We start from the raw sequence: 21,791 nt of genomic DNA on the forward strand, positions 1-21,791 counted from the left end.
AAGGTGGACCTTAAGGGATCCAAAGGCTAGGTGCTGGTCTTTTAGGAAAATCAGGTAGTCCAAAATGCATGAAATGGAAGCCTGGAGTGGGGGCACCTGTTGCTGAGCGCACCAGCTGGAAAACCTCTTCCACTTCGCCTCGTAGGTAAGCCTAGTCGACAGCTTGCGACTTTCCAGAAGTACCGCCTTACCGAGTCCGAACAGGCGCGTTCAGCCTGGTTCAGCCACGGATCCTCCAGGCCATGAGGTGGAGTGACTGGAGGTCCGGGTGTAGGAAACGGCCATGGTTCTGGGATATGAGGTCGGGGGTCGAGAGGAAAATGTAGGGGAGCCTGAATTGACAGGTCCAGCAGAGTCAGGTACCAACACTGACGTGGCCAGGCAGGGGCTACCAGTATGACATCTGCCTTGTCCTGGCGGACCTTGAGGAGCACCTTGTGAACCAGCGGGAATGGGGGAAGGCATACAGCAACTGGCCCGACGATGTGATCTGAAAGGCGTCCGCTAAAGAGCCCGGGCTGTGACTCCGGAAGGAGCAGAAAACTGGACACTTTGTTGGTCCACGAAGCAAACAAGTCAATTCGGGGAAGCCCCCAGGTGCGGAAAACGGAATGGATGATATCCAGGCATATGGACCATTCGTGAGACAGAAAACGCCTGCTCAAAGTATCCGCCAGGATGTTCTGGACACCTGGCAGGTACGAGGCCTGAAGGTTGATGAAGTGGACTAGGCAGAACAGAGAGGGCTTCTTGGCAGAATGGCAATGACCGGGCTCTGCCTGGCTTGTTCAGGTAGAACATGGCCGTGGTGTTGTCCGTTAGAACGGCTACGCAGTGGCCCCGCAAGTGGAGAAGAAAGGCTTGGCACGCAAGGTGGATCGCCCTGAGCTCTCTGATGTTGATGTGCAACGACAGCTCGCTCTCGTGTCATAAGCCTTGCATTGTCAGGCTGCCGAGGTGGGCTCCCCATCCCAGGACAGACGCGTCTATAACTAGAGTCAGAGTGGGTGGGGGGGGGATGGAACGGGACGGAACGGGACCCTGGCACCCACCAGCTGAGGGTCCAGCCACTACTGCAGGGAGTCGAGTGTGCATGTCGGGACCATAAGGACCATCTCTAAGCTGTCGCGTCCCAGTCAATAGGCAGATGCCCACCACACCTGAAGCGGCCTGAGCCTTAGCTTGGCATGTTGCACTATGTATGTACAGGACACCATGTGACCCAGCAGTCTGAGGCAGTGCTTTGCTGTGGTGGTGGGAAACTTGCAGAGGCTGGTAATTATGCCCGCTATAGCCAGGTGCCATGCGTCCGGAAGGAAACCCCTCGCTTTGTTTGCGTCCAGGACTGCTCCTATAAACTCTATTGTTTGAGTAGGGGGCGAAGACGGAGTTGCTGAGGTTTACCATGATGCCTAAGCAAGTGAACGTGTCCATGAGTAGGTGTATCTGCGACTGGACGTGATTGTGAGACTGGCCCCGTATAAGCCCGTCGTCTAGGTATGGGAAGACGTGTAACATGGTGTCGACGAAGAAAGGCAGCCACGACCACCATGAATTTCGTAAAGACGCGGGGGCTGTGCACAAGCCAAATGGGAGGGCTGTGAACGGATAGTGCGTCTTGCCCACCACGAAACGGAGGAAACATCTGTGAGGCGGAGTAATGGAGATGTGAAAGTACGCGTCTTTCATATCGAGGGCGGCATACCAGTCTCCCAGATCCAGCGAAGGGATGATAGTGGCTAAGGAGACCATACGAAACTTCAGGTTGACGATGTACTTGTTGAGCTCCCTGAGGTCCAGAATAGGTCTTAGGCCTCCCTTTGCCTTGGGGACAAGGAATTAGCAGGAGTAGAAACCCTTGCCCCTGAATTCCTGAGAAACTTCCTCTACTGCCCCTAAGACAAGGAGGGTTGAACCTCCTGGATGAGGAGTTGCTTGTGAGAAGGGTCCCAGAAGAGGGACAGGGAAGGGGGGGTGGGAGGGCGGGATGGTATGGAACTGGATAGAATATCCAGTCTCCACCGTGCGGAGGACCCAACGGTCTGATGTGATACAGGACCAGACACAGCAGAAACGGGACAGGCGATTCAGGAAAGGATAACTGTCCTGTGTGAGAGCTGGTGGTCCGCCCTCGGGCGTACCTCCAAAAATGGGCGCTTAGGGCACGGGGGAGGCTTAGACTGTCCTTGACCCTGTCCTGAGGGGGGACGGGACGGCACGGCATGGCCTATGTTGGGAGTATCTGTTTCTCAGACATGAAAAGTCCTGCCTCGGTCTAGGTCGGAAGGGGCGCTGCTGAGTGGTCTGGGGCTTAAACGGCTTTCGTTGGTTAGCCAGGGTATGCATACCTAAAGATTTGATAAGTGTTTGTCCCCTTTAGGGTACGCAGGAGAGAATTGGTTTGCTCTGCAAACAAGCCTTGACCATCAAACGGGAGGTCCTGGATGGTGTTTTGGACCTCCGGTGGAAGACCCGAGGACTGTAGCGAGGCGTTTCCACATGGCAATGCCAGAAGCCAGAGTGCGCGCAGCCGCGTCCGCCGCGTCAAGGGAACCCTGGAGAGGTGTCCAGGCCACCAATTTTCCTTCCTCAGCAATGGCCCCAAGCTCGGTACAGGCCTCCGCTGGGAGAAGGTCTTGGAATTTAAGGACTGAAGACCAAGAGTTAAAGTATCTATTGAGGTATCTATAAGCGAGAGACCCCCAGTAGAATAAACTTTTCCCCCAAAAAGGTCCAGGCATTTAGAGTCCTTTGATTTGGGTACAGGCCGTTGTTGGCCCTGCCTTTCTCTGGCATTTACCGCATCCACTACGAGCAAGCATGGGACAGGATGGGTAAAAAGATACTCGTAGCCCCTGGTGGGAACAAAGTATTTTCTTTCTATCCCGTTGGCTGTGGGAGGGATAGAGTCAGGGGTTTGCCAGAGGGACTTGGTGTTATGAATAGTCTTGTTCATGGGGAGGGCCACCCTGGAAGGCCCCTCTGGGCCTAGAATGTCCACCATGGGGTCCTTGTCCTCCACAACCTCCTCAATTTGGAGGTTCATATTGAGGGCCACACGCCTCAACAGTTCTTGAATGGCCCTAAAGTCCATGAGGGGTGGACCAGACGATGTGCCAGCCACGGCCTCAGAGAATGAGGACGACTCCACCGGGAGACCCAGGTCAGGGACAGGCTCTGGGTCAGTCGCAGGCATCTCCTCTGGAGTAGTCTCTACCATGGGTGCCGACTGCTCGGGTAGGTCTGAGTCCGGAGGAGGACGGCTGAGGGATGCTTCAGGAGGACAGGTGTTCAAATGCGGCAATGGCTGGGCCCCTAGGGGGGCACCTTGTGCTTGGTAGTATGCCCTGGGGGTCCAAAATTGCCACTGAGGCTGCCAAGTGGTCACTGGGGGGTTCTGCCCCAGGCTTCCTGGGCCTGACCAGGGAATGTCCAAAGCCCCCGAAGCTCTTCCCGACCTCCCAGAAGGGGATTGAGATCGCGATGGCCAAGGAGTGGTACTGCATGAGTGTAGTAGCAGGGGCACCGAGCCCCTTGGTAGCCACGGATCATGGGGTGACCGCCGCCAGGAAGCTGATCGTGCTGGGGAACAGTGCCGATTGAGTGACCAGTGCTGTGCTGGGGAGTAGCGCTGCTCAGATGATCGGTGCTGCGAAGGGGAGCAGTAATGGGCCATGGACCGGTGCCAAGGCGACGGTTGACTCTGGGATTGGTGTTCTGTGCGGCAGCGGTCTGTACAGTGCCGCGAGGTCCCTTGGCGGGATCCAGACCTCAAGTGGGACCAGATGCCTGTTTTCCAGCAGCGACAGTGACCAAGCGGGAGCGGCTCCAAGGGTCGGGGCTATGAGACTAATGCCGCGAGTCTAACCGGTGCTGTGAGTCAGACCAGTACCTGGCGTGGTGCCGGGACTCGGAACGGCATGGAGATACTGGTCTATGGGCAGACAGTCCAAACATTGCCGGCTTGCCTTTGGAAGGTACCGGAACTCGGGTCGGTGCCAGGGCCGTGGGTACCAGGGCTGTCATCTTGATGAGGCCCCTAGCAGCCTCGAAGGTATCTGGAGTGGAGGGCAAGATAATCTCCTCCACTTGAACTGCAACCTGTGTTGGGCTGCCCTGTTATTTGATCGGAGCTTGAACAACTGCATCAACTTGGACGGGAGGTCTTCCCAGATCTTGCTTTTTTCCTGCAACTGGAGAATGGTGCTGATGTGAGCATTTCTGGGTCCTGGGGTGGGTGTGGGATCTTCTGTGGTGCCGGAATCGGCACCGCTGTGGGAACACTGCGCACTGAGGCACTCGGGCCCGCATCTTGGGAAGGCTGCAATGCAGACTCCATAAGGAGTTGTTTAAGGCAAATCTCCCTCTCCTTTCTTGTCCGTGGCTTGAACACCTTACAGATCTTACACTTGTCAGCCTGATGGCCCTCCCCCAGACACCTAAGGCAGGAGTCGTGGGGGTCGCCTGTAGGCATGGGCTTGTTGCAAGACTTGTAAGGCTTGAAGCCCTGGGACGGCATGCCCCAGGGCCCCGCAGGGCAGTTGAAGAGCGCTAAACTGCCCTCAGCAATTAACTACTTAACACTACAGATAAGAAAATTGTTAATAGTTAGTGTTAAGAGTTAACTAACAATGATTGAGATAAGCTAGGCATTAGTGGAGTACTTGGGAAACCAAGAGACCACTGTTCCAACAACCGTCACAGGTGGGAAGAAGGAACTGAAAGGGGGAGGGCCAACAGGGGCTTATATGGATCGCCATATCGGCGCCACTCCAGGGGGCTCCCCAGCCAGCCCAATGGGTAGCTGCTTGGGTAAAAGTTTCCGACATCCATGCATGCGGTGCACGCACGCACACCTAACTGGATATGAGCAATCACTCGAAGACCACCACCTGTACCTGGCGCCTGTGCAGAAATGTAGCCACGCCCGCCATGCATTTTGTAAATACTCGAGGCGCCGCTGACAGGCCAAACAGGAGGACTGAACTGGAAGTGGTTGTTATGCACCACAAACCTGAGGTATTTCTGTGGGACAGTGTGATTGCTATATGAAAGTACACATACTTCAAGTTGAGAGTGGCATACCAGTCCCCTGGATCCAAGGAAGGGATACCGGAAGCCAAGGAGATCATGCAGAACTTGAGTTTCTTCATGAACTTGTTGAGCTCTCGCATGTCTAGGATGGCCCTGAGCCCGCCTCTGGCTTTCGGTATTAGGAAATACAGGGAATAGAAGCCCTTGCCCTTCTGCTCCTGAAGAACCTATTCCACTGCCCCAAGCAAGAGGAGCGATTGCACCTCCTGAATAAGGAGTTGCTCATGAGAAGGGTCCTTGAAGAGGGATGGGGAAGGGGGTGGAAGGGTAGAGAATTGGAGTGATTATCCCCTCTCTATCATGCCGAGGACCCAGTGGTCCAATGTAATGGTACCACACATAGTAGAAAGGGGATAGACAGGACGAAAAGGTAAGGCGGGATGCCTATTTTGAGCCTGATGAGGGGTTTAGACTGGCCAGAGATGGGGTGAGGTCTCTTCCTTGAGTTCCTATTCCTCCTGCACCACCTGTCTGGCCTACCCTAAGGTTGATAATTCCTCGGTGGGGTGGGAGGAACCAGGGTCTGAAGTACCTCCACTGGTTGGCAGGGGTGTGGAGGCCCATGGACTTCAAGGTGGCCGGAGAGTCCTTGAGGTTGTGCAGATGAGAGTCAGTCTTCTCTGAAAACTGAGACTGACCCTCGAAGGGGATATCCTGAATTGTCTGCTGCATCTCATATGGTAGGCCTGAGACTTGCATCCAGGAACTCCTTCTCATAGCCACCCCTGAAGCCATGGTACGAGAGGCTGCATCCGCTGCGTCCAAGGCCACCTGCAGGGACACATGGGAAAGCAGTTGGCCTTTCTCGTGAAGAGTTTTCCACACTTGTCGAGGGAGTCTGTAGACAGGAGCTCTGAAATTTTCCATTGTGCCACAGGTAGTATAGTTGTATCTGCTAACCACTGCCTAATGGTTAGCAATACGAAACTGCAACCACCCGTAGAGTATATTTTTCTCCCAAAGAGGTTGTTTTTTGGCCTCACAGTTCTTGAGAGAGGACCCCTGGAAGCCCTGGTGCTTGTGCTGGTTAGCTGTGTCCACTACCAGGGAGTCTGGGAGAAGGGTGAGTTTGTGTATACAAATGTTCATATCTTTGAGAGGGAACAAAGTACCTCCGCTTGTACCTTTTCCACAGTCAGTGGCAACAAGGATGGGGTCTGCCACAGTCTTAATGGCATCACTGATCATTTTGGTCATCACCAGCCCAATAGGGGATGGCCGGGAAGGGGAGAGGATGTCGACCATTGGGTCCGCTTCCTAGACCACCTCCTCTGTTTTGATATTAAGGTTCTGGGCCACTTGTCTCAGAAGCTGCTGAAAGACCTTACTGTCCTCTAAGGCCAGAGTGGTTGAGGAACCCGCCACCACCTCATCCGGCAACGAGGAGGATGAGATGGTGGCCGGTACTGGGGCCTGTTCCCTGCCTTTGGCCCCCCTGGGGGCGAGGAGAACCGGTGCTGCGGCTGGTGCTTCCAACATCAGTCAGCTTAGTGATCGGTGTTGAGGGTAGTGCAGCAACCCACGCCCCCATCACCAGTGGCACAATCAGTGCTGCAGTCATTGATGCTGAAGCGGAGACAGTTGACGTTGGCAGATGGGTCCCTGCCGGGATGACCAGCGTGGAGGGCTTATGCAGCTGCGCAAAAGAAGCTGAGGCCACCAATGTTAATCTGGAACCCTGGCTCTGCTGATAGGCCCAGGGTGTCCAGAAGGGCCATTGAGGGGCCTGCCACTGGTTCAGCCATGGCGCCAGGTACAGCTGTCAGTCGCAGCAGGATCTTCTGCTCCTACTAGAGTGCAACGCCTCCGCTTCCAACTCAGAGGTCTCTGAGGACCACGGAGGAGCGGAGCCCCTTGATGCTGGAGAGCGGTGCCAACTGGGGGATCAGAGTGGCTCCCCCACATGGGTCGCCAGTGCCACAGGACGATGCAACGGAGACGGTGGTCTTATGGCTGACATCATTGCTGGTTTGCCCATAGAATGTATGGTACCCGTAACTGGTGCCGGTAACCTCACCCGCCTAGGAGGTGAAGGGGGCGCTGTGCCAAAAGTCCACTGCCACCTCGAACGCCACTGGTGTGGAGGGGAGCTATAGGTCCTTGTGGTGGTGGGCCAATGAGTGGTGTGAGCTGGACTCAACTGGACTTGTCCCGGGGCAGGAGGGGATGGAATCCCCACCAAATGGGTGCCCGATGGGGGCTTGCTGGCCAACTGGTCTTTAGACCTCTGTTGGCCTTTCCTTTTGAGGGGCACTGGGGAGTGGGACCTGTGGGCGGAGCCGTGACTGTGCCGAGGGTGTCTAGCAGAGTCCTTCCTCGGGACCAGCTTGTACATAGACAGTGCCGGAGCTAGAGGAAAAAAAAAATCTTCCGGCTGTCGTGCACGCAACACGCGCATACCTGACTGGAATTGACATGAACAAGCTCTCGAAGAACTACTAAAGACTGTAAGCTGTTTGGAGCAGGGACTTTCTTGTTTGGTATCTCTTCGGTGCTTAGCACAAGGGGGTCCTGGTCCATGACTGGCACTTCTAGTCACAATGGTAATACAAATTAACAATGTTAGATTGTATTGAAACTTGAGCATGTACAGCTCCATTTGATTCAAAGGAGTTCTGGCATATCCTACTCTTAGGGTAACAGGCTGTTCTCCTGAGAATGGGGTCTGCATCAACCTTCCCCATGGATGAAGATTAGATTACTAAACCATTAAATAAAAGCAGACCAAAAAAACAAAACAAAAAAGGTACTGTCTTGGTTACTGATGAAGGCTGTTGGATAGGCTCATGTTTTATCTAGAGAAAGAGCAAAGATTAAAAAGGAAAACTGAAGATTTTCAGCAAAGCTAGAGGCTAGATCCTAGAACAAGAGAAGTCATAAGTTATCACCTTGTATTGTTCTTCAGTACGGTAATCTGGCCACTGTCAGACAGAAATAAGCAATGATTAAAAGATGTCACTACTAAAAATTGTAAACATTAACTTTAGAGACAAATCTTAACAGCCTTTCAAAACTGTTCACACCACTGGCAACCACCACCAGCCAGGAAGGCATTTATTGTTTTAATGTTAGGTAACAATGTGTCACATTAGATGTTCATAATTATACAAACAAGTCTCGACTAAGTGCAACTTTTATATGATATTTAATTAAGTTCTCTTTTTTCCCCCCTCTAGATTTGGCCTTCTGGTAAAGCTTAATCTTTACCAAAGGCTACAATCTTTATTGCACAGCCCTCCTTTAACTTCCACAGAATATTTTACTCAATTTGCTATCAAAAGATCTTGGTATCCTCACGGATAATAGTTTAGAAATATCAGTATCCTTTCTCCTTCATCCATCAACTATGGTTCCATGAGGCAGCCCAAACTTGAACTGCCTCCTACTATGTGAAGTTCATTCCATTTTTTAATTAAGTGGCTGGTTACCCATTTCATCCCTTACTGTCCATACCATATCTGATGCAAGATAGTAAGTTTAGAAGTTGAAATAGCTGACAGTCATGGGGAATGCCTCATCAGCAGTGATAAACTGACTGGCAGTTAAGAGCAGCCAAAACACCCCTATGGAGTAGATATACACCACCTCTAGGTATGACAGATCTTATATAATTTTAAGGTTAGTGCATGAATATAGACTCAAGACTACTCAGGTAGGAGACTTGGTCCCTTCTCCCTTCCCCTTACCCAGTGTGTTTGAGCTGACCTCAACCTTGAAAGTCTAGAGCAGTGGTTCTCAACCAGGGGTATGTGTATCTCTGGGGGTACAACTCATCTAGATATTTGCCTAGTTTTACAACCCATTACATAAAAAGCACGAGCGAAGTCAGTACCAATTAAAATTTCATACAATGACTAGTTTATACTATTCTATATACACTACACACTGAGAAGTATAAAATAAGTTGATTGGAATACAAGTATATGGTAAACATGAGAAACCAAGCAACAGAGGGTCCTGTGGCACCTTTGAGACTAACAGAAGTACTGGGAGCATAAAGCTTTCGTGGGTCAGAACCTCACTTCTTCAGATGCAAGAGAAACCAAGTAATTTTTCAGTATTAGTGCGCTGTAACACTTGTGTACAAAATCAGATTTAAAAGTACACAAGTAGTTGAGGTAAAACTGGGGTACACAAGACAAAAAAAATCAGACTCCTGAAAGGGGTACAGTAGTCTGGAAGAGTTGAGAACCACTGGTCTAGAGTACTTAAACAAAAAAAAGATATTCATACAGTACCATGGAAAGCAACTTAACTCCATGATTGAGAACAGCAGTCTGGCAGACAACTGATGCAAAGAATGTAGCAGGACTATAGAGATGGAAATGTGCGTCAAGGACAGCTTTTCAGGGTATGCCAATACACAGCTCTACTCTTTCAAAAAATCTTGCATCAGATATGGTATGGACAGTAAGGATTGAGTCTCTTTATGCTGTTTTTTCTCTTGTTTTATCAAACTCCATCCATCTACAATATAGTATTAGCAAGACTGACTCAGCCTTTCATTCTTCGAACTGGTGGTTCTACCGTATCTAAGTGTGTCAGACCTGAAGCTATGAGAATTACTGTCCAATAGTGAAGTAACTGGACATGGCTTACTCTATTTGACTTGGGCCACATTACATAACTCTTTGAATTCACAAAGGAAGATTTTTAGGTGATAAAGTTTTAGATTCAAGAAATTCTAACTCTTGATTTGGCTTCTCTTCAAATATTTAAAGTGGCTTACTTGAGTGTCTCCTCTCAGTAGGACTACATGCCTTATCCCTCCCTTGGGCCTTCCCCATCCTATACCACAGTAACATTTCTTCCATATAGAAATGTCTAGATGAAATTTCCTTTGGTGTCCACAGGTGCATCTCTCCTTACTCATCTGGTTGGTGTAAACTCCCACAGAGGCAGGAGTGTGCCAGCTACCAATACCACTGACTTTCCTCCCTTCACTTCCTGGGCAGTGTCCATAGTCCAATGAGTCAGGTATGCCTGACAACTCCCTATTTAAGGATCTTTAATTCAACCCTATGGTCCAGGGAATCAGCACCTCATGGTATGCCAATTCAAAACAAGATATTAAGTATCTTAAGCACAAACAGTGCCATAAAATAGGTTTGCCGCTCTAAACATATTAACCTTATTCAAATTAAGACTTCAGGTTACAGATCTTAGAGTTAAAGTTCTTACCTGCCTTTATTCTCTTTTCCTTTTATTTTGTTTTCTTGGCCTTTGCCTCCAGTAGGATCCCACTCAACATAAGAATCTTCAACTTTCAAGTTCAGATGAGATGATGTATTGTCCAAATTGAAGACAAGTGCTGATCAAGACAAGATTTCCAAGAGTAAAAAGACATGGATTATCTCCCCATGCTGTTTATTTAAGAAAAAAAACTTAGGCGTAGAAGACAACAATGCACTATAAAGCCAAGTAATTATATAGTTAAGACTCGTGTTTGTCACGGAGGTCACAGAAGTCAGATTCCGTGACCTCTGACTTCTGCAGCAGCCTGGTGCAGCTGGCCCGGGAGCTGCCTGTGCAGTTTGGGTAGCCCTTGGGCCCGTTGCATTGGCTGTTGCTGGGGCAGTCTCGGAGTTGGAGGGGGAGGAGGGATGGGCCTCAGGGCTGGGATGCAGAGTGGTGCTTACCTGGGGAGCCCACCCCCAGAAGGGCAACAGGAACTCCCCTCCCTCAGCTCATAGGTCCACATGCTGCCTCTGCAGCTCCCATTGGCTGAGGTTCCCAGCCAACGGGAGCTGCAGAACTGAGGCTTGGGGTGGAAAGGAGGCAGCACATGGAGCTAGGGTCACTGCTTCCCAGGAGCTGGGTAGGGAGCCTGCCCCAGCTGCACCATCCCACCCCCTCTCCCCTGTGGCAACCCCTGCCCCCACTAACCCCTGTCCCCCCCCCCACCACCCCTGCCCCCCCCCCCAACCCCCAAATTTTAGTCAGGGGTATATAATAAAATGCATGTACAGGTCACAGGCCATACATTTTTTGTTTACTGCCCATGACCTGTCCATGACTTTTACTAAAAATACCCATGACTAAAATGTAACATTAATTATAGTTGGTCTGACATTTTTTACTATAAACAAGTGAAATACAGCCAGTCCAACTGTAGTCTCTGGACCATACCACACAACACCTTCAAATCAGAGTCTCAGCAATTAAAATTTTAGTATTAAATCAGAGACACTTCCTACTAGTTGCAACCTACGCCAAGATTTATAGTTTGAGAGATAGTGACAAAAAACTAAGCCCATCTTCTGCTCTCCATATCACTGTGAGCTATTTCTGTGATGAAGATTTAACGGTCATAACCTGTTGATTACAATAAAGCTGAAGGAACAGCAAATACACAGGGACAGTCGAACTGCAAAATGACCTGCAGAGATTAAAGCAGGCATTAGGATGCAAGCAACTAATGAAGATTGAGTAGCAATTACTGTCAAATCCTTCACCCAGCGAGAGAGAAAAACAGACAGCACAGAGTAAAGTAGAGTAGACATGCCAACCAGCTGCAGCCATCATTTTAGAGAATGGATTTTCAACTCTCCTCTGAATACTGTTCTGCTATTACTATATTTACTGCAGGGAGAAGTGTTTAAGATCAAGAGGTCCACAATTCACAAGCTTATTCATAGATTCATAGATTATAGGACTGGAAGGGACCTCGAGAGGTCAGAGTCCAGTCCCCTGCCCGCATGGCAGGACCAAATACTGTCTAGACCATCCCTAATAGACATTTATCTAACCTACTCTTAAATATCTCCAGAGACGGAGATTCCACAACCTCCCTAGGCAATTTGTTCCAGTGTTTAACCACCCTGACAGTTAGGAACTTTTTCCTAATGTCCAACCTAGACCTCCCTTGCTGCAGTTTAAACCCATTGTTTCTGGTTCTATCCTTAGAGGCTAAGGTGAACAAGTTCTCTCCCTCCTCCTTATGACACCCTATTAGATACCTGAAAACTGCTATCATGTCCCCTCTCAGTCTTCTCTTTTCCAAACTAAACAAACCCAGTTCTTTCAGCCTTCCTTCATAGGTCATGTTCTCAAGACCTTTAATCATTCTTGTTGCTCTTCTTTGGACCCTTTCCAATTTCTCCACATCTTTTTTAAAATGCGGCGCCCAGAACTGGACACAATACTCCAGCTGAGGCCTAACCAGAGCAGAGTAGAGCGGAAGAAGGACTTCTCGTGTCTTGCTCACAACACACCTGTTAATGCATCCCAGAATCATGTTTGCTTTTTTTGCAACAGCATCACACTGTTGACTCATATTTAGCTTGTGGTCCACTATAACCCCTAGATCCCTTTCTGCCGTACTCCTTCCTAGACAGTCTTTTCCCATTCTGTATATGTGTGATTGATTTTTCCTTCCTAAGTGGAGCACTTTGCATTTGTCTTTGTTAAACTTCATCCTGTTTACCTCAGCCCATTTCTCCAATTTGTCCAGATCATTTTGAATTATGACCCTGTCCTCCAAAGTAGTTGCAATCCCTCCCAGTTTGGTATCATCCGCAAACTTAATAAGCGTACTTTCTATGCCAATATCTAAGTCGTTGATGAAGATATTGAACAGAGCCGGTCCCAAAACAGACCCCTGCGGAACCCCACTCGTTACGCCTTTCCAGCAGGATTGGGAACCATTAATAACAACTCTCTGAGTACGGTTATCCAGCCAGTTATGCACCCACCTTATAGTAGCCCCATCTAATTTGTATTTGCCTAGTTTATCGATAAGAATATCATGCGAGACCGTATCAAATGCCTTACTAAAGTCTAGGTATACCACATCCACCGCTTCACCCTTATCCACAAGGCTCGTTATCCTATCAAAGAAAGCTATCAGATTGGTTTGACATGATTTGTTCTTCACAAATCCATGCTGGCTGTTCCCTATCACCTTACCACCTTCCAAGTGTTTGCAGATGATTTCCTTAATTACTTGCTCCATTATCTTCCCTGGCACAGAAGTTAAACTAACTGGCCTGTAGTTACCTGGGTTGTTTTTATTTCCCTTTTTATAGATGGGCACTATATTTGCCCTTTTCCAGTCTTCTGGAATCTCTCCCGTCTCCCATGACTTTCCAAAGATAATAGCTAGAGGCTCAGATACCTCCTCTATTAGCTCCTTGAGTATTCTAGGATGCATTTCATCAGGCCCGGGTGACTTGCAGGCATCTAACTTTTCTAAGTGATTTTTAACTTGTTCTTTTTTTATTTTATCCGCTAAACCTACCCCCTTCCCATTAGCATTCACTATGTTAGGCATTCCTTCAGACTTCTCGGTGAAGACCGAAACAAAGAAGTCATTAAGCATCTCTGCCATTTCCAAGTTTCCTGTTACTGTTTCTCCCTCTTCACTAAGCAGTGGGCCTACCCTGTCTTTGGTCTTCCTCTTGCTTCTAATGTATTGATAAAAAGTCTTCTTGTTTCCTTTTATTCCCGTAGCTAGTTTGAGCTCATTTTGTGCCTTTGCCTTTCTAATCTTGCCCCTGCATTCCTGTGTTGTTTGCCTATATTCATCCTTTGGCTTGAACCACTGTAATATGCAGATTGAGATCAGAGGCCCACCATACCCAATATAAAACCAAGAAAAAATTATGCCAGTACTTTGAATCCAACATCTCACTGGACTTTGTTATTTAAGCAAGTTCCACCTTTGTTATTGCTGACTACGCAAAATAATTGAGCCTCTTGGGAGTTATGCTTCTGAAGCTGAAGCAAGGAGCCTGCCTAATAGTGATTGCTGTATTAATAGGTATTATTTAATTAGAACACATTAGAGACTTCAATTTTGCATTTCAATATGCCTAGTTTTTAAAATAATTGCTTTAAGAGTGGAGATTGCAGTAGTGGTCAATTTAAAGACAGTACAATACATTTCAAATGCAGCTGTCCATCATGAAGCAGCACTTACCAGAAGCAAAATGGAATTAGCCAATTTTTCTAAATTTATTAGCCCCCTGCCCTCCAGAATATCCACTGTGTGGCAGCAAATTCTTGTAAAGATTACTACTATCGTATCTGATTAAGTCCTAAAACAAAGCGGAAGCCATTTTCAGATGTTTCTCTTGAAGTTTACATAGTAGTAGTGAAACAGCCCTTATATAGATTATCTAAGGCAAGAAGTGAGGTATTGCTATAAGAGCATAGGTTCAGGATCCAGCAGTGACCTCTGGGATTTGGTGTAGGTTCCAAAACTTGTTTAGGAAGCACAAGCCGATACAGCTGGTTTCTTTTTGAATGCAGACCATATTTAAAGGCATTGTTTTTACTGTCGGACCTCAATTTAATGCTTAAGTGTGACAAACAGCAAAGTGAAAGGTTGGTAAGCCAGCCAAAATGTCAAACTAGAACACCCATCAGTTTGATCTTTTTGGTTTTCAATAAGTAGTAAGTCTAACAGAATAAAAAACCATCTAGGTCATTGTTTTTAGAACTCCTCAGTATAAAAACCAGGCACCTTAATTACATCTATGAAAGTTCCTGAAGAGGTACTTTGAAACTCTTCTTCTCTACAAAACATTGTAGGTCTAGCAATAAATTCCTTGAAGTTTCCAGAAAGAGCTAGATTTAAGTAGACTGGAGGATGTGACAAACCCTCAAAGACACCCCCCTGCCAAAAAAAAAAAAGCAGCACACCGACAAAAACACACATGTAATCTAAAAAGTTAAATCTTCAGTGTCAACTGTGACACAAACTGCAGTCTGGAAAACTGACAGCACAATATTGGAATTGATTGATTTTTAAAAATCAAAAAAAGGGGGGGGGGGAGAGAGAAGAACACATGACTTTCCTGAAAGGACATATGGCTCCAGAAATATGTTAAAATGACAGGGTCAGAGGTGACAGCTTAGTGAGAGGTCTAAGCTTAAAATACCTCATCTCTCTGGAACCAGAGTTCCAAATCCTCTCTGACTTAGCCTTCTATTTTTCCAAAGCAGATGACACTAATGTGGTTTCAGTTCCTTCAAAACTGGAACCTTGTCTATTCTGCATTGACATTAGATATCTAATTGCCCTTTTTGTAAGAGTGTTGGCCATGGTGGCTCTGGTCCAGAAAAGCTGCCCTCCCACTAATATAGCGCACTGTCTTGTTCATTGCTGTCGACAACCCAAAAATAGTAGTGATGTTCTGAAGTTGTGTTGAGACATTCTGCTCGGACAGACCGCCACCAACCATATCCCCCAACTCCATAAGCATCACTTGGTGCTCTGAAGAGCAGTAAGTTACTCATCCTGTTGATCTAGAGTATGTTCAGAATATGGCCCTTAAAAGGCAGAAACAAAATCTCAAATTTCAGTATTTGGTTTTTTGATGGGATATACTATATATAAAGTACACTTTCAACTGTGATTGATGTTTATTCACTTTTCAAAATAGTGTGGGGTTTTATGTTGTGTCTCAACGAGACCACCCTCCCCCCCAGTTACAACTCTGAATCCACACAGCAATCTATGGACTTAAAAAAAAGCGTCACTTACAAAAACAGTCACTGACTACAACTTAATAAGGAAAATATTGTGTATATACTCTAACTTATTTGCTATCTAAAAATGTATAGTCTACAGATTAGTATCCAGTAACTATGTGCAATGCTGGGATTTAAAGCATAATAAGTATACCTGCTTTCTATGCTACCTTTCAGTGGTCATGTACTTACCCAAGACAGCTTCACTTGGTAATCCAAAAATTGAAATTCTTGGGAAGTGCTACAGGCTATATGGGTATTCCTTTATTTTCTCGGAGTATTTCTGCAGTTCGAGTTGTTCACTATACGGATCCACAAGACTGACTCCTCAGATATCTGTGCCCTCCCCTCCCACAGCAATCCTCAAACGTTAACGAATAGGCTGTCACCTACATTCGAGTTCTGTGAACAGGTATATAGTGCCAAAGTGCTCAGGAGCAGTCCGTCAAGCTCTGCCCTCACGTCAAGCAGCTCCAGGTAATAGCAAAATCTTTCCTCAGAAAAGTTAAATTAACTGCAACCACCACCACCACTTCAGAAACCTGACCAGCAGTTTCAGTAGACAATCTCAGATATTGGAGCCAGGAACGGTTACGTACCTACAGAGATTTTTCAACTTCTAATCGCGCTAGATGTTTATGTACAGTAGAGTAATAGGACAAGGCAGCCTAACAATCCTTTTCCATGTAGGCTCACTAACAGATGACATTTGAATTTCATCCCACAAACCTCGGACCCAAGTTTTCATTGCCTCTTTCTCTGTTGCCATTAGACTGACTGGCTAGAGAGTGCTAAATTCTCCTCAGTGTTTACAATATTGTTTTCCACACATTCATGCAAGGCTACCATGTCATTTTACCTTTAGTCTCCAAAGTCACTGGATCAGAGTATTCTCCTGCCACAGCCTTGTTGCAAGCTCTTACTCGAAAGTTCATGTATTTTGAATCAAATTTCAGTCCTGAAAAAAAACATTTGAAGCACTTAACGTTTGTCATAATGATAGTGATTAGTTCCATATGTTCTAGATTAAAAAAGTAAGAGGAAAGTTTATTTAGCATAGAATGAGGAGGACTAGTAGCTAAGAACAAGGTGACCCAGGTCTCTATAGGAAGGCCCTGTAACTGACCAGTTATCTGGAGGCTACATTCATTTACTGAGTAACATTTGTGTTTGGAATAAGGATGCCCCGTCAACGGCAAGTGTTGTGTATAGTTGAGCATTCCATTTTTGCAGTGTTGTCATAGCCATGTTGGTCCCAGACATGGTGTAAGCTTGTCTTTCCCCAAAAGAAGTGATCTCACCCACCTTGTCTCTAATAGGATTCTGTTACAAACAAAAAAAACCCCAGTGTTTGTTCAGAGTCACCTCAAGAGCAGAAGACTTTTTAAGAGGGTAAACGAGCAATCTTTACCAGATAATGTATATTCAGTGCCCTTAATATAGTCTATCAGCTCCCAGCATGTTTCATCTTTTACTCGAGGAAGCCCATCAAAATTAGTTTTCCTATATTCCAATACAAAATGATCAATTTTGTTGTCTTCTTCGGGCATTCTCCATACTATCGTTACAGCGTTGTCAGCTACCAGACACTCTACTGGGTCTATCTCTGGAGCTTTGGGGACTGCAAAACAAACAAAACAAAAGAACATTAGAGTACTGATGAAAAAAGGGTTTGCCACCCCAGTGTTGCAGTCTGTTCCTTTGGATCTACAAAGAGAATCAGAAATTGCCTTTGGTTCAGTAGCACGCATTCCTTTCAGGGATTTTACTCAATTATCTACAAATTGGAACTTAAAGAGCAATAGACTGATATTCTATTTAATACTCTGTCTGTTAAGTGACTATATTAAACACAAAATTAACATTTTGCTAACAAATACACATTAGCTCTAGGATTAACTTCTACCGTTCTTGTCTTTGTTTTTCTAACAGTACAGGTCAGGCTGACCTCCTTGTATAAACAGTAACAAGTGAACAGAGCTGGTGGGGACTGGCAATTGTGGTTCCATGGTTGGAATAAGCAAGCAGGAAGAACATTTTAAGGAGGTTAAATTGTCTTAAGGCTCTTTCAGACAGATCTTTTTACAGAGCACTCAGAGCTAGAGCCCTGATATCGGATCATGCAGCAAGAGCCTGCTTCCATCACTTTAGAAAAAGGTTGGTTTATAATATTTGGATACAAGCACCACTACACAGATTTACAACGTAACGTTTCCAGAGAAAACAAGGTACATACAGATACTACAGTGACCTGAACACAAAGCATTTACTAATGAGTAAAGTGTGTGTGTGTGTGTGTGTGTGTGTGTGTGTATATAACTTGTATCAAAACATTAGTAGACTTGTGTTTTTATGGTTTTTCTTCTGTAGTGTATTTTCTAGCAAAATCCAAGCAAAAGGATAAGAGCTAAAAAGCAAACTAGCTTCTCACCGCCAGGACACTGAGGAAAGTATGTTTCCAATAATTATAATTTAGGTTTACTCAAATTACTGTGTTTTTATTTTGTTATCCTCCAAATCCTCTAATCTATCTGAAATCAGTTGACATAAGATGATCTCAGGTACTTCAAGTACCATATTAAAAAAATTCAACTTCCTTTACTAAGCCCTACTGCATTAAGTTTTGGATTAACCTTACACTAGAAACAAAACTCACTTCTTACTCCCAATGTGTAATACCGGGTCATATTGCAGAACCTCAGCATCTCATGACACCAGCTACCCAAGAAATGCATCAGGGCCCATTCTACAACTTGAACCAATTTCACTATATTTCTCTTTCCCATCTAATCCCCAAATATTAACATCCGAGGCACACATCATGCGTGGAGCAGGAAAGAGGCAGCATCAGAAGTTGGGTGCATGACAGAGTAATATACTAGTGGATAGCAGACAAAGTAGGATTTAAAACCTTAAAAACAAAAAACAAACCACCTTACCAGTGGTCCATTTTAATCAAATGGAATTTCATATGTTTCTTTCTGAATGTAAAACAATGCACAAAGCAAGCAAAAAAGTAAGTAGCCAATTACAGCTGAGTTCATGACCAAAACTTTATTTCATCAGTAAGCTGAAAGCAAGAACTTCAGGAGTCAAATTTACATTGACAGGAAAGGAAAAGTATCCATGCGTTTCTTGTTCAAGAATCTGTTTTTGCCTATAAAGAAAAAAAAACATTCTCTACCTAATAAACAACTTCTGCAGTTTTCAAAAGGGTCCTGAAAATAGTTTTGAAGTATGCTTGCTCACAACCCATTAGATATTTTATTCCCCTGAGGCCTGCCACTTTGCAGCAAGCTATTCCTCTGACAAGTCACATAAAAATGCATTAATGGAGTTTCATATTTAGACCTCTATTTCTGTGGAAGTACATTCCATTTACAGTAGGAGGATGGGGGGGGATCACCAACAATCAGCCCTGTAAATAGTCCGAGTTCGGATTCAAGCTGGTTCTTTCCATGTCATGCATCACCACCAATAGACATTCTGCAGTCGAACTTAGACCCGTAATTAAATATTGAAGAACTATGGTCTTCAAATTGAGACTTAAGTTACATCTTTAACACTGCTGCTTTTCACTGAGTTTTCACAGATGTAGCCAATTGAAACTTTTATATTAATTCTTTTTCAGCTTTTGAAGATGCTGAACTTAGAAGCCTAATGTTTTTAATATCAAAAGGCATGTAAATTATATTCGTGTAAATACTTCATAGTGACAAACATTCAGTACCATCAGGTTGGTTTTGATTTCTAACAGGAAGTTTTCCCCATCTGAATACACAACAGTAGCACATTTACCAAGTAAGGTGGTGCCATTTTCTGTCACTTTTTAGAGCTGAACACTTGGTATTTAATCACTATGCCAGTCTCCGGTTCAGTGTGCTTGTTCCATATATCCCAAACCACCACTGAAGAGAGACAAAAGACTATTTATTGGGGAATTTATTAAATTTCTTCATCACTGAAGCAAACAATTGTTTTTACTGATATAGTAGTACAGCTTAAATTGCAGCATGCTTAAACAGCGATGCACACTTCAGTAGAAGAGTGCAAGTTATAATTCAATGATCCCAGCAGGTGTGTCAAAGTGCATGAAACATGTGGGAGTGATAAAAATTACCTAAAATTTCAATTTGCATTGAAGACCAGACATCTCACAGAAATCTTTGAAAAGCTTAGTCTTGCTTTTATTGTACAGTTTCTTTATGCAAATGGACCCTAGTCAGTCAGAGCATGAGGGGGGGAAAAGAAAAGGGAAGATATTCCACTTGAAGTTATAAAACAAAGAAGGTTTGTGAGTGCACAAAATACTCACTCCAGCTCAGTTCTCATAGCATGAAATGCATGTAGCATTAAGCCAGAGAGTTGCACATTTATAGCTTGCCAAGAGGAGATATGGTGCCCTCCACTTTGTTTATTAGCCTTCCCAGCAGAAGCAGAAAGTCTTCTTCAGTCTATGTACCTATCTCACGCTGCCAGCCTCCCAAGCATGCTATGTTGAAGAGTTACTGAACATTTTTAAATAGCACAACTTAAGTGTAAATGCTTTTCACTTCTCACAAGGGTTATTTGAATAGAACACAGGACAAGTTGTAGTCATAAAACTTGATGTTCCAGCAGGGCACGTGGTTTACAAAACATTTGGGAATTGCCACGTTGTATAGAGATTGAGAACAAAGGTTTATGAAAGTGGTAAGCTAAAAGTTTTAGAGAATCACAAACAATTCTAACTGGTTTAAAGAGAAATACAGTAGTATTTGGAGAGAAGAAGATTATAGAAGTCAGCCATCAACAGGTTAAGAGTTTGAGAGAAATACTAAGACATCTATCATATAGAGGCCATGCCAGCAATTTTTGAAGCACCTACCGCTACCCATTATTTTTGGCATTTTATTATATGCCAGATAGAAAGACGAGATTCTTTCATGTGTTTAGAAGTTCATGTGTTTTAGAAGTTGTAAGGTACCAATACCATTGTGATGAGCATTATATCAATGCCTAGATATCACCGCCTCACCAAGTTTGGGATTTCAAACCCTCTGAATCAACACCCAGTTTAAGTTTTGCCTGCAAGAATCTGTGCTGCTATAAGTAGTGACAGAGCTCTGTACCAAATAGTTACAAGCTATCCACTACATATACAAGTTATCCACTAGAAAGAAAAAAAACAGTGATATCTTTACAGTTGATCTTTCCATATTTAAATGCTAAGTGCTGGATTATCTTGCATGAGCAAGTATGTAGCTAACCAAAATTATGCTGAAACTGGCTGCATAACAAAGGTTAACTGAAAATTTTTCTAGTTTAAGGAATGTAATTTTTTTTCGCTTTAGTACCTACAAATGTTTTGACAGCACTGGTCACTCAAGTCCTCCATTTGTCGCCCCACATAACAAGTACAGTATACAAGCATCATTTCAAGCTTCCTCCCTTATCTGGAAAGGGAAAGAGGATAATTGAGTTGCCATTTTCATCCAGAGTCTAAGGACTGAATGGTAATTTCAGCACAGCTCATCATGAGTTGCCAATTAAGCATCATGATAGTGATTTGAGACAAAACACTACGCACAGGACCAAGATTACCTCCACATCATACAGTGAAAGTGACCATGACTACCAGCAGGAGGCTTAATAGCTCTGGAAACAGTGCTGAGGTTATTAATTCCCGCACCAAAGGAAAGTCTTCCTTAAGTTGGAGCTCAGGCTGGAAATATCAGCAATTTAAAGTTTAGTGGACTGTTGCCTTTGAGAATCTAACATCTAATCCAGGAAATTCAAAGCTCAGATCATATTTTGAAAGGAAGTATGGAAAGGAAGTCAAAGGAACTCAAACACTCTTGCCTCTGCACTTATATCCCTGGCATCTTGTGAACTGAATGAAGTAGTAACATGTCAGACAAGACTCAGCTTGTGAATATGTTCAACACTTGATACCTTGCCAGTGCATGTATGATCTTAGGCAATTACCTATGATGGCAAAGGAACAAGTACAGGTCTGGGAGCAAAGAACAAGTTCCAGTCCCACCTTCGTTGACTGGCCCTACTACTGTAGTAAAGGTCTATGTGTGTGCTACCACCTTTATGAAGTAGATGTTAGAGATCTGATATTTGCCAAGATATATAAAGCTTTAGTAAATGCTGAAGAAACTGCTCAAGGTAGCTGAAAAAAATCCACGTATTAAAATGCATGAATTAAACTACTGTTTATCCCAGATATCTTA

At 45.1% G+C, this 21,791-nt stretch overlaps 1 protein-coding gene across 3 annotated transcripts in view; it reads right to left on the minus strand.

Annotated features, from left to right (window-relative positions):
* The window catches only part of FSD1L (fibronectin type III and SPRY domain containing 1 like), a 75,275-nt gene that overhangs the window by 17,830 nt on the left and 35,654 nt on the right, over positions 1-21,791 (minus strand). For all 3 annotated transcript variants that reach the window (XM_054031278.1, XM_054031276.1, XM_054031277.1), the window contains 4 exons: positions 16,982-17,191; positions 16,430-16,528; positions 10,276-10,405; positions 7,983-8,015 (listed from right to left, as the gene is read on the minus strand). In XM_054031278.1, the coding sequence (XP_053887253.1) occupies positions 7,983-8,015; positions 10,276-10,405; positions 16,430-16,528; positions 16,982-17,191 (472 nt within the window). The remainder of the gene's footprint in view (positions 1-7,982; positions 8,016-10,275; positions 10,406-16,429; positions 16,529-16,981; positions 17,192-21,791) is intronic.

The sequence above is a fragment of the Malaclemys terrapin genome, chromosome 6, assembly GCF_027887155.1.
Source record: "Malaclemys terrapin pileata isolate rMalTer1 chromosome 6, rMalTer1.hap1, whole genome shotgun sequence".
NCBI lineage: Eukaryota > Metazoa > Chordata > Testudines > Emydidae > Malaclemys > Malaclemys terrapin.